The 12,886-nt window shown below is 41.7% G+C and overlaps 1 protein-coding gene across 2 annotated transcripts in view; it reads right to left on the bottom strand.

Annotated features, from left to right (window-relative positions):
* Positions 1-7,702, bottom strand: part of LOC120060938 (tyrosine-protein phosphatase non-receptor type 11-like) — a 119,330-nt gene extending 111,628 nt beyond the window's left edge. For both annotated transcript variants that reach the window (XM_039010380.1, XM_039010381.1), the window contains exon 1: positions 7,356-7,702. In XM_039010380.1, coding sequence (XP_038866308.1) covers positions 7,356-7,369 — 14 coding nt within the window. In that variant the 5' untranslated portion in view covers positions 7,370-7,702. The remainder of the gene's footprint in view (positions 1-7,355) is intronic.
* Between the last annotated feature and the right edge of the window lie 5,184 nt (positions 7,703-12,886).

The raw sequence follows: 12,886 nt of genomic DNA, 5'->3' as shown, positions 1-12,886 counted from the left end.
TTTTAATGCCAGGAAGGTTTTTTCCCCGACCTCACCATTCTGATTGGAGCTGGTCAGAGCCCCATGATTCAGTTCCCCCAGAGTTTAGTAATCCAGCCCCTACACGGTTACACAAGGAGGTGAAGGGAGGGAGGAATGAGGGGGAAGGGCAGGGACTTGTAGGAGTGATGCCGCTGTGGGTTGGAGCGAGAGAGGCGGGGGCGTTTAATCTGGGATTTGGATGAGTGCGAGCGGCCCTGATAGCACGAGACAGGCGCTCCTATCGGCTTCGGAGCGGCTATCAGGCTGTCCCTCGGGACTTACATGATGCGGCACCGTCGACATGGCAACCAAAGACTCCAACTCCTACTATATCTTTATGTACATATTATTTATCCCTTTACACTTGTGTGTATAAGGTAGTACTTGTGGAATTGTTAGGTTAGATTACTCGTTGGTTATTACTGCATTGTCGGAACTAGAAGCACAAGCATTTCGCTACACTCGCATTAACATCTGCTAACCATGTGTATGTGACAAATAAAATTAGATTTGATTAGATTTGCCTTCCTTCCTTGAAGGATAGTGGTTGCCAGGTCCCAAAGCAAGGCCGACAGAAAGGCCCAGTCTACATGCGCAGTAGGACATTACTGACCACCGAGCCTAGTAAGGATGTACAACATAGAAAACTATGCTAGGTCTCTCTGTATGTTCTCTAGTAGCATATTGGAGTTTATGTTGCTGTTATGTGGGAGATAATGTTGTACATAAAGTACTATTGGATATAGTAGCCGATAGTAGCTGGCCTACATGAGTTAGGTCCAACACCTTAGTTCCGGCATTTCCGAATGATGCTGATGGGGGAAAAAAGTATTACATTGCAACACAGTATTAAATGCAATTTCATCACAAAAATGATATCTGAAATAGTGAAATAGTGAACAGTGAAACAAATGGAAACTATTTCAAAATGATCTCGAAATGAATCAGATCAGGTACATGATTAATGCCTGAAATTAGACATGCCAATGATTGTACTCTCTTTTGCATTCTCTTTCAGCATTGCAAGATACATGACTATATAAGTTTGAAAGGAATAAGCAATTGCTACTGCATGTCAACCAAGACATGGTGGATGAGCAAAGACAAACATGACCAGGACAAAACCAAACGTTTTAAATTCTAACATAAAGATACCCTCAGCTTTCAATGCTCAGCTATGCCATTTACTTGTCCAAATGTAAAGAAGATACTGTACATTAAGTATATAAGTCACACTGAAGTGAAGAAACTTGCAGACTTTATCCCAGAAAGCTCATGTCACTAGCAGCATGTGCCCAGATGTGAAACCATGAGGCCAGGCCAGCTTATTAAGAGTTTCCCCTCGTAAGCTTCCTGCTTATGCCTGATCCAGTCCCAGGGGTCCTATTCAATCTGCCATGAAGACGCTAATGGTTAACAAGTACACCCTCAAGACATGTCATGCCCTGACCTTAGTTATCTATGTTTTCTTTATTATTTTGGTCAGGTCAGGGTGTGACGTGGGTGGGTATGCTTGTTTTTGTATTGTCTAGGGTTTTTGTATGTCTAGGGGTGTTTGTTAGTCTAGGCATATTGTATGTCTATGGTGGCCTGAATTGGTTCCCAATCAGAGGCAGCTGTTTATCGTTGTTTCTGATTGGGGATCCTATTTATTAGGTTGCCATTTTCCCTTTTGGTTTTGTGGGTTCTTGTCTATGTGTAGTTGCCTGTCAGCACTCGTTTTTATATAGCTTCACGTTCATTTTGTTACTTTGTTACTTTGTTTAGTGGTTTTTCTTCATTAAAAGAAGAATGTATGCATATCGCACTGTGCCTTGGTCTCCTCCTTACAACGAACGTGACAAGACATGAAGCCTGCAGGCTCCTCTAAGGCCTTTCATTGGCGCATGGAGAGACATAACATATTATAAGCATTGTTCTAAGACATTGCAAAGGCTCATTCATGCTTATAACAAGTTACAAGGAATTATACCTGGTGGTAAGAATGGATACCAGAATGGGATTTTTTTGTCAAACTTTGAATTGTCTGGTTATTGTGTAAGTCTGGGGCCAATGTGTTTGCCTTTTCTCTTTTTCTTTGTGCAGAGTTTAATGATTAACTGGTAGTGTCCATGCTAGCCACATCTCTCACTGAGAAATCCCTTTTGCAAATAGATCAGCTTGAACAGATGTGCCCCACCAAAATGGAGACCCTTGTTTGTCATTTTGTTTATGAACATATTTAACATATTAAGACCACTTGACTTACTGTACTATGAATTCGACAAGTACCTGAAGTAGGCCCTTTCTGTGGTGTCCTCGTGCTACAAATATCATCCTCATCTCTCTTTATATCCTCACAGAACACGACCGCAGGAGTGACGCAGGGCTTTCCAAGAATTTCCTTTGACAACTACCAGGCCCTTCAATTCCCCGTATCAGGCATGGAGCACTGGCCGAAAGAGAGAGCGAGAGAGAGAGAATAGTTTTGAGCACAAAATCCAGAGTCACTGCGCCAGAACCAGTGTTTCTCAATGTGCCTGATGCGAAACTGTCAATGAGAGACTGGTATAAGACATAGAGACATACAGAGAGGGTGAGAGCAAACTGTAGAGCGACAGATGGAAGGGAGAGCAACACAGTCAAAAAGCCATGGCTCAGCGGGCGAACACAGCACAGAGCACAGTGCTAGCTTGCACAGACAGACAGGGGAAACAGAGGCCCCATTTGCATACAGCACACCGGCTCTCTATCCTCTTACATAATGTCTCAAGATCAGTACAGCCTGGGCTATTTAAAGCACTGGCTAGGCCTGGTGACAAAAAGGTGATATACTTAGTGCCCCCAACGCTGCATTAAAGCTCCGTTAGGGCTATATCGGTCACAGACAAGCCCCGGGGTGTGGATTTTGGTCATGTTACTGGTATTTTTTGAACAGCTGATGATCCTGCGGTATTTACCTGCAGTGCAAACCCACCCTCAGCGGCTAGATGCCCCACATCACTATGTAGTCAGCTAGCGGTTAGCAGCTAACTTAGCGCTTTCAAGTTGCACATGAAATGCGTATATGAAGGTATGCATATGGACTAGCCCCCTCTGTTTTGAGGGGATGGCTAACTATTCTGCCTTTTTGTGTGCAATGATATTGAACATCTGGGTAAGAGGGCTTTTAGACTTAATGGGCAATCCATTTAAATTGCATGAGCACAGGCTATGCACACCGTTTGAAGAGAGAGCAAGCCGTGCTACTCTGGTTACATGGAGCTACAGGTTCAACTGTGGTCAGACAAGGAGTGTAGCATTGGCGGTTTAATATAACCTGACCATTACACATTGTCTGTGATATTTAACCCATTTTGAGAGTGTTGCGCTGTCTTGATTCATTTGATGATGGAAAAACCTAACTTCCCGAACCTTGGATAACATAAGAACAATTAGCATTATCAATGCAATATTTTTGAAGCAAGATGTTGATCAATCATAATTTAGAAGAAAGCAGGTATGAAAAACTGATAAAGCTTGTATATCCTCTTCAAAATGTGACTTTAGCAACTGGTAGCTGAAATGCATGTTATGGTAGTTTAAATTGGTGAAAAATTATAGAGCCAGAAATGTGCACATTTAAAGGGATAGTTAACCCAAATCAAAGTTTATCAGACATTTTCATACTTCAAGCTTGTGAGCTACCCCTTTAAATAGCATCAGTTATTCTGTAACGCTCGTCGTTGGAATGAGAAGAGGAGGAACAATGCGCAGCGTGGTAAGTGTCCATATTGTTTAATACGCAAAATTGAACACCGAACAAAAACAATACAACGACAAACGAACACTCCTGTACGGTGTAAACAAAAACCAGAACAGAAAATACAATCACCCACAAAACACAATGAAAAACAGGCTACCTAAATATGGCTCCCAATCAGAGACAACGACTGACGCCTGCCTCTGATTGAGAACCATACTAGGCCAAACACATAGAAAAAGACAACCTAGACATACAACATAGAATGCCCACCCACATCACACCCTGACCAAACAAAACATAGAAACATACAAAGCAATCTATGGTCAGGGCGTGACATATTCATTAGCCAGTAGCTGTAACTTTGATCTGAACGTGTTGCCTTTATCTCCACACACACCCATGTGGAAAGTCCAAGAATAAAAAAATAAAAATAGCATTCGTTTATGAATCATACAGCTACAAATAACAGAAGAAACATATGTCATAAATCCCAAAATATCCTAGAGCAAACCAACCAACAAAATTACAAACTGGCGGATACATTTGAGAGTGCTGTGGTTATGCATCAAACAGGTGCTGGAAATGATATCAAAATGGGATAACCTAAATCAAACACAGCTGGAGGGAAGATGAAAGGATTTGATTGCATTGGTAATTATAGTATGGCTATAACAGCTCTTATTGTGAATTCCTGGAAATTTTGGATGGGCTATCTTACATCTCCACATTGGCCTGTTGTTTTCCTGAGTGCTTATCGACCCCGTATGACTCACTGTTTTCCACAGTTTCAATCAGTTTCAGTGAAAGACGAGGCTCGTTCCACAAACAAAAGAGCCAAAAGAGATTTCCAATGCTGGGAAAACTTGGAATCGTTTTATTTGAACTTCACCAGGATGGACCGGCAAAACGTTATAGGTTATGAGAACTCCTGCTTTAGCTAACAATGTAAAATTGGTATGACACATGCAACTCCATTGTGATAGGCATCATGTCAAGCTTATTACAGTGTTATTGTGGCAATGTGCAAGCCAACCTCCAGTAATGTGTTACTGAATGATGAAAGAAGAACACACAGTTGTCGAAACGGTTGTCGGAGCAGCATTATGTACAGCACCGATTTTAGAAAGTTTTGCATGCGCCTTACTCAAAACGACGCCCTTCATTGAACTGTCACTAATAGCTATGAAGTACTTTGCATTTGATGATAAAAGGCAAAACACACTAACTATTAGTTATTGGTTGATCTGAAGTAAAAACTGACGGACTCAAATGTACGACTGCTATATGGTAAATTCAGAAGCAGACGGTCTTTCCAAGATGGCACCCAGACTATTGTTCAGATGAAAGTGGCAGAAACTGTTCCCCTGTGGCTCACAGGAGCAGGAAGTACTGAACCACAGACTAAACAGAACAGATGACAAAGGATGGAAACAAACACCCACTAACCAACTAGGTTGTCACGATACCAGCATTGTGATACTCAGAAATATCATGGCATTAAAACAAAACATGGAGCACACTTAATTGATTGAGTGTCACATTTTCTTATTTGCCAAGCTATTAAGGACTAAAGCAATTGGACTGCTTTATGTTTTCCTTTCGTTGCCATGGAAAATACAAGTTTCATAGTATTGTGATACTGGTATCGTGACAACCCTATAATCAACAAACTCCAATTCAATACTACTACTGTTTCGCCTACCAACGTCATATTATCATAATGTCTCCCAAGCATGAAACTACGTGTAGGTTATCGTTTGTCCATAGTAAAGGCTCGACACAAACTCACTGAGAACCTAAAAAGACATGCTAGAAAGTTCTCGGGGAACGAGCCAAGATGTTTATTTCAAAACATGTCCGTTGTGATGCACAGAGACTAACGCCAGATCCAGGCAGTATTAATGAAAGCTGTTTAAAAAGCTGTTATTTTTGCCAAACTGCCACATGGATGAATTACACCCCTTTGCTCTCAAGAAACAGAAATAAATGTCTTTGGACCGCATTGCTAAACGACATTGTTGTTAGCTAACATCCATGAATTAGTTCGCACAGCTTTGCTTCTACAGTGGTAATCCCGTTTGGAGACTTTGATGTGATGCATCGCTCTCATTTAGAGCGTACTCATATAGGGGTGTCTGTGCACACTGTCAACTCTTAGATTGCTGACACGGTCAATTTTGATGTTATTTTGTGTACTGTAGGCTTATCCCCACTTGCAGGTAATTGCAGCTGCCCACCCTTAGACTACATGTCAAAAAAGTGTTTACATAACTACAGTATACAGCTGGAAAGGTAGGATTACACTTACACACTTACCAGAAAAGCATAATATGTATGGTGGTTTGAACTAGTACATAAAAATACATGTATTGATTGAAATGGCAATCAATAGCCTTTGCTGAACTCAATTACAAACTGCAGTTGTAATTGAACAATTTGCGGTTGAGCAACAATTTTTTGTGGCGGTTATGCCTGCCTAAAACAAGTCATGGATAGCATAGGCCTACCTAAACCCCATTCTGATTATTTTACTATAGTTTTATGAGACTGACACTGGGCTACATTTGAAAAGGACTTATTTACTGGGTGAAAACGATCTTATTTCCTACTGATATGAGGGGGACACACTTCAGTTGATAACTTAATTGTAAATGTGTAATATTGACCAGTCCTGTTCAGATTACAAAAAGTCAGTGAATTAAATACCTCACTGAACAAACATACCAAACATCCTAATTTAAATCAAGGCCTATCTGTAAATTCCAAACAGTATGCTGTGCTCTAATGGTTCAACAATAATATCACATCTAAATGTGAAGACTAATTAATTAAGTTTCTCAAACATCATAGTACTTTGTAAAACAACCACGTGTCGACCAAGACAGTAATGTATGCTAGTCTACAGTAGCCTCCCAAATAGTTAATAGTGGTTACTTCTTTTAGGTTTACAAATCATTCAAATGTTTGATCTAACAGGTTTTCACCACATTGAGGTAAAAATGCAACACGTATTTCTGATGTAACCAAACCAAAGTGTAATTCATTTGTGGCCAATCCTATTGTTTCTAAATAGAACAAATAGCCAGCTCAATTCAACCTACATTTGAACAAGTATGTTGCATTCCAACTACAAATACAGAGCTTGCATTCTGCAAAAGCCACACCGTGGACCTTGATATCATAGCTCAACTCCTGCTGGTTTCCTTCGCAGCAGAGAGAGAGAACTAGTGTGCTATAGCAAATAAGACCATCATGGTTTTCAAATGAACAGTTGTCGCTTTATATCAATCTATATTCAACGGCACAGGAGTTGTGCCATGTCCCATAGCCTTACAAGCGTAAACTAGCCTATAACCTAACTGTCTATGACAAAGTTATTGTAACTCTGAACTTACAGTCAATAACTTGTGTCATACCAAATACAAGATGCCGACAAAAACAATACCACAAACTGAAGCAACCATTGTGGGCTTTGTGCGTTTTAATGGGTCAAAACGTCAACCTGCAAGTCCAACACAGCATATCCCGTAATAAGTCGTGATACGCTGTTATAATGGGTGAAAGGACTATTCCCGGTTCGTTCCATTGGTTTCGATAAAGCCGGTCTTACCTGCGAGACGTCATAGCAGTCTTAGAAAGGTGTCGTCGAATGAGAAGGGAAAGTCTAATAAAGCAAGCCTTCCCTTTAGGGCTTCGCGGTGTCCGTGTTGGAGAGCATGCACCGGGGAGAGCGTTTGTAGAACAATGTTCAACTCCAAAGACAATACCGCCTCCAAAGCCCACAGTCAGGGATACTCATTCTACTACGGGTCGGTGTGGCTTACACAAAGACTAAAGTGTGTATTTAAAAAATATTTTTTTTTATACTGTGTCCATAATATCCACTTGGTTCATGTCAGATCGCTTACAGGTGGAATAGCAGAACAATGAAGAACAGACTGAAGGAGCGTGCGCTTGTGTCTGGTGCATGCGTGTAGAGGCCTAGTCTATTGCCTATCAAACATTTGCCTGTATTATATAATCGAATTCAATATTATATAGCCTCTAAAACCAAAAGGGGAGGGCAAGCAAATTAAAGAGAATTTTATATCATCTCAATCATGACCTACTTATGGGACCTCACATCATATCAGTGCTGTTCATGAGAAGGTAACTAGTTGAAATAACAAACTGTATCCTAAATGCTGCCAATTTTCGTATTGAAATGCATGATTACACACGTCTTGATAAGAAAATAGCCCTCCACGAACTCCCTTTCGAGTTATTAATAGCAACAATGCAAGGATAATGGCAAATCTATTTAAATCTTCTGCCTGCCTCTGTCCACTACATTTTACAATGGCATGAATGCACGTTGTAGGTTTCAGAGAGAGAGAGAGAGGGAGAGAAGCACAGAAACAGAGGGAGAAAAAATAAGATAGACAGATGTAGAGAGAGAAAGGGGAGAGAGGGAAGAGACCAAGAGAGAGGCCAAGAAAAAAACACAGGGGTGAGAGAGTTGAATGTTTACTGTTCATTTTTATTGTTTATTTCACTTTTGTATATTATCTACTTCACTTGCTTTGGCAATGTTAACATATGTTTCCCATGCCAATAAAGCCCCTTGAATTGAATTGAATTGAGAGGCAGGGAGAGAGAGATACTGTAGAAATGGAGAAAGAGAGAGAGAGAGTTCACAAACACAAACAGACACCACAGAGCCCCAGGACAGCAACACAATTAGACCCAACCAAATCATGAGAAAACAAAAAGATAATTACTTGACACATTGGAAAGGATTAACAAAAAAACAGAGCAAACTAGAATGCTATTTTGCCCTAAACAGAGAGTACACAGTGGCAGAATACCTGACCACTGTGACTGACCCAAACTTAAGGAAAGCTTTGACTATGTACAGATGAAGTGAGCATAGCCTTGCTATTGAGAAAGGCCGCCGTAGGCAGACCTGGCTCTCAAGAGAAGACAGGCTATGTGCACACTGCCCACAAAATGAGGTGGAAACTGAGCTGCACTTCCTAACCTCCTGCCCAATGTATGACCATATTAGAGACACATACTGTATTTCCCTTAAATTACACAGATCCATAAAGAATTCGAAAACAAACCTGATTTTGATAAACTCCCATATCTACTGGGTGAAATACCACAGTGTGCCATCACAGCAGCAAGATGTGTGACCTGTTTCCACAAGAAAAGGGCAACCAGTAAAGAACATCACCATTGTAAATACAACCTATATTTATGTTTATTTATTTTCCCTTGTGTACTTTAACCATTTGCACATCACTACAACACTGTATATATACATAATGACATTTGTAATGTATATATATTATCCACTTCACTTGCTTTGGCAATGTTATCATATGTTTCCCATGCCAATAAAGCCCCTTGAATTGAATTGAATTGAGAGAGAGGGCTCCTCAGTCAGAGCGAAAGGCATCTCAGTCAGAGCTTCCATGGCTGCAGCAGCATTGACGTCACCAGGCTGTGTGGTTATCAACAGAGGTTAATCTGCTGGGGAATGGGGTTATGCAATTGTCTGAAGCCACAGGGCTTTCTCTCATCTATGGATTTGCTTTGCACTGATATATGCTGAACACAAATATAAACGCAACATGCAACATTTTTAAAGATTTTACCGAGTTACAGTTCATAAAAGGAAATCAGTCAATTTAAATACATAAATTAGGCCATAATCTATGGATTTCACATGACTGGGCAGGGGCACAGCCATGGGTGGGTCTAGGAGAGCATACACCCACCCACTGGGGAGCCAGGCCTAGCAAATCAGAATGAGTTTTTCCCCACAAAATGGCTTTATTACTGACAGAAATACTCCTCAGCACCCCCTTAGATGATCCCGCAGGTGATGAAGCAGGTGTGGAGGTCCTGGGCTGGTGTGGTTACATGTGGTCTGCGGTTGTGAGGCCGGTTGGACGTACTGACAAATTCTCTAAAATGACGTTGGAGGCGGCATATGGTAGAGAAATTAACATTCCATTTTCTGGCAACAGCTCTGGTGGACATTCCTGCAGGCAGCATTCCAATTGCACGCTCCCATTTTCATTTACTGTTCCATATTTTATTTAACTAATATTTGTTGTCATATTTATGCATTTGGTCTTGTGTCTTGTACAGAATACTCTCGTAGTAGCAGTCAGATATTCACAATGGTCCATGAATACTAGGCTAGTTTTTTGCAAAGACGCTAGCTAGCTACCTACCTACCTAGATGATATTAGCAACATGCCCTTATTTTACCACATCCTCTTCTGCTTCAGCCGGTGGAGGTCTATATTTAATCCTTTATAATGTCTGCCAACTATATGAATGAGGTGAAATCTATTTCAATTCATAGTGTCATAATGCACTAACCTTTGACATGTTTTGTCGCAGATTCAAAGCCAAATGAACTAATTGCAGTATCCATAATCAAGAATAAATAAGCGTATTTATTTGACAAGAATGCACCTGACCAGCCTTTCAAAGCACATCATGGCTACCGACGTGAGTGCTACAGGGCGGTAGTCATTTAGGCAGGTTACCTTTGCTTTCTTGGGCACAGGGACTATGGTAGTCTGTTTGAAGCATGTAGAATCAGTCAAGGAGAGGTTGAAAATGTCATTGAAGACTCGTGCCAGTTGGTCTTCCCATACTTTGAGTACACGTCCTGGTAATCCGTCTGGCCACACAGCTTTTTGAATGTTGACCTGTTTAAAGGTCTTGCTCACATCAGCACAGAGAGCGTGATCACACAGTCGTCCGGAGCAGCTGTTGCTCTCATGCATGCTTCAGTGTTGCTTGCATCGAAGCAAGCATAAAAGTCATTTAGCTCGTCTGTTAGGCTTGCATCACTGGGCAGCTTGCGGCCGGGGTTCCCTTTGTAGTCTGTAATATTTTTCAAGCCCTGCCACATCCAATGAGCATCAGAGCCAATGTAGTAGGATTCAATCTTAGTCCTGTATTGACACTTTGCCTGTTTGATGTTTCGTCTGAGGGCAAAGCAGGGTTTCTTATAAGCTTCCGGATTATTGTCCCGCTCCATGAAAGCGGCAGCTCTAGCCTTTAGCTCGGTGCGGATGTTGCCTGTAATCCATGGCTTCTGGTTGGGAAATGTACGTATTGTCACTGTGGGGACGATGTCGTCGATGCACTTATTGATGAAGCCGGTGACTGAGGTGGTATACTCCTCAATGCCATTGGATGAATCCCGGAACATATTCCAGTCTGTGCTAGCCAAACAGTCCTGTAGCGTAGCATCTGCGTCATCTGACCACTTCCGTATTGAGCGAGTGACTGGTACGTCCTGCTTTAGTTTTTGCTTGTAAGCAGGAATTAGGAGGATAGAATTATGGTCAGATTTGCCAAATGGAGGGCGAGGGAGAGCTTTTTATGCATCTCTCTGTCTGGAGTATAGGTGGTCTAGAGTTTTTTTCCCTCTGGTTGCACATGTAACATGTTGGTAGAAATTAGGTAAAATGGATTTAAGTTTGCCTGCAAGTCCCCGGGCACAAGGAGCACCGCCTCTGGATGAGAATTTCCTTGTTTGCTTATGGCCTTATATAGCTTGTTGAGAGCCGTCTTAGTGCCATCATCGGTTTGTGGCGGTGAATAGACGGCTACGAATAATATAGATGAGATCTCTCTTAGTAGATAGTGTGGTCTAGTGTGGTCTACAGTTTATCATGAGGTATTCGACCTCAGGCGAGCAATATCTCGAGACAACAGGTCCATGTTGCTGCTGTCAATTGTGAGCAGCACATTTACCCCTGCATTCAGTCTGAACCCCAAAAGGAGGACAGCATAACACTGGTTTGTGGTGCTCGCTCCCATGAGCGGCACCGCTGGCTTGGCGCATGAGGCGCCAAAAGATGAAATTAGCTGGAGTCTAGAACGCCCACTGCAAATGGTTGACTAATGAGAAAAGTTAATCTTGTCAACCAATCAAGCAATGTTTTAATGACAACATTCGAGCTGACAACAACCGGGACCACTGGTCACTACACATGGTATGTTGATTTCCTCGCAGTGTGTAAGCGCCTTTTAAACGTGTTACAGAGTCTAGATGTTATCAAATCAGGAGAAGAAGGAAGCAGCATAGGGAAAATAGGTGAAGGTAGGGTGGGTTTATAGAGATGAGATGGAGAGTTCCAAAGTGTCCGAAGTTGAGGGACCATGAGATGTAACAGGCAAAGTGTGGAATAAGGGGTAGCTGGAGAGATGGTTGGCCATGAAATTAACATAAACATAAAATGGGGTGCTGGAGTGCTTCTGCACCCCTTTTATGCTGTTGTCACAAATATCCGGCCCATGTCCAGTCATACTAGGGGTCTCAGTGTGTGTCCCTCGACGTCATTCAAATCGTGGTCATCTAGTGTCTGTGAATCACAGCATAAAGACGATGAGTGATCACAGCATTTCCACAGATTGAACCATACACAATACAACGTAATCATTGAGGTCAGCATGTTGTTGATAACATGGTGGTTTACACTATGTCTACTGTGTGTGAATGATGGAAGAATCCTACCCCAGCTGTAGGTCCATTTGAGTGTGTGTGGTCACTGTACATCAACCAGTACTGGGACCATTGGAGACTTGGGATGTTTGCTCTCAAAGTGCTGTTTGAATGTCTTTGGGTCTGCGTCTATAAAGGTCAAGTACAAAATGGAGGAAGTTAATCTGTGGCTTAGATTGAATAAAAAAAAATTACACGAATGATGAACAAAGCAATACAACCTTCTACACACTCCAGCACCCCATTTTATGTTCTACACATACGAAAGACTATACCACAAAGGCCAGTACAATAGCTTACAAATGGAAAGGAACCTAATGGCACATACAGTACCAACCAATACTACACACCCGACAGACAAGGCAGGTGTGGACCAGCGCTGCCTTGGCTGCAGTCTTCTGGTCCACACCTGCTCCGTTCTTCTTAGCAGCCTTTGCATCAGTCAACATGTTCAACTTCAACTTGAGAGTGGAGCATGCGGTATGTAAACCATTGTACAGAATTACTTAAAAGAGTGGCAGCTACAGATCTGAATGGCAGGAGTGTGTATAAGCTTTTGTTCCAGCCTAGCTCCTGATTACAAACCATAGCCTATTGCCGTAATTTGTTATGTTGATTAT

This window comes from Salvelinus namaycush, chromosome 16 (assembly GCF_016432855.1).
Source record: "Salvelinus namaycush isolate Seneca chromosome 16, SaNama_1.0, whole genome shotgun sequence".
Classification (NCBI taxonomy): Eukaryota; Metazoa; Chordata; class Actinopteri; order Salmoniformes; family Salmonidae; genus Salvelinus; species Salvelinus namaycush.
The sequence above is the reverse complement of the archived record's forward strand: the minus strand, read 5'-3'. Positions and strand labels throughout refer to the sequence as shown.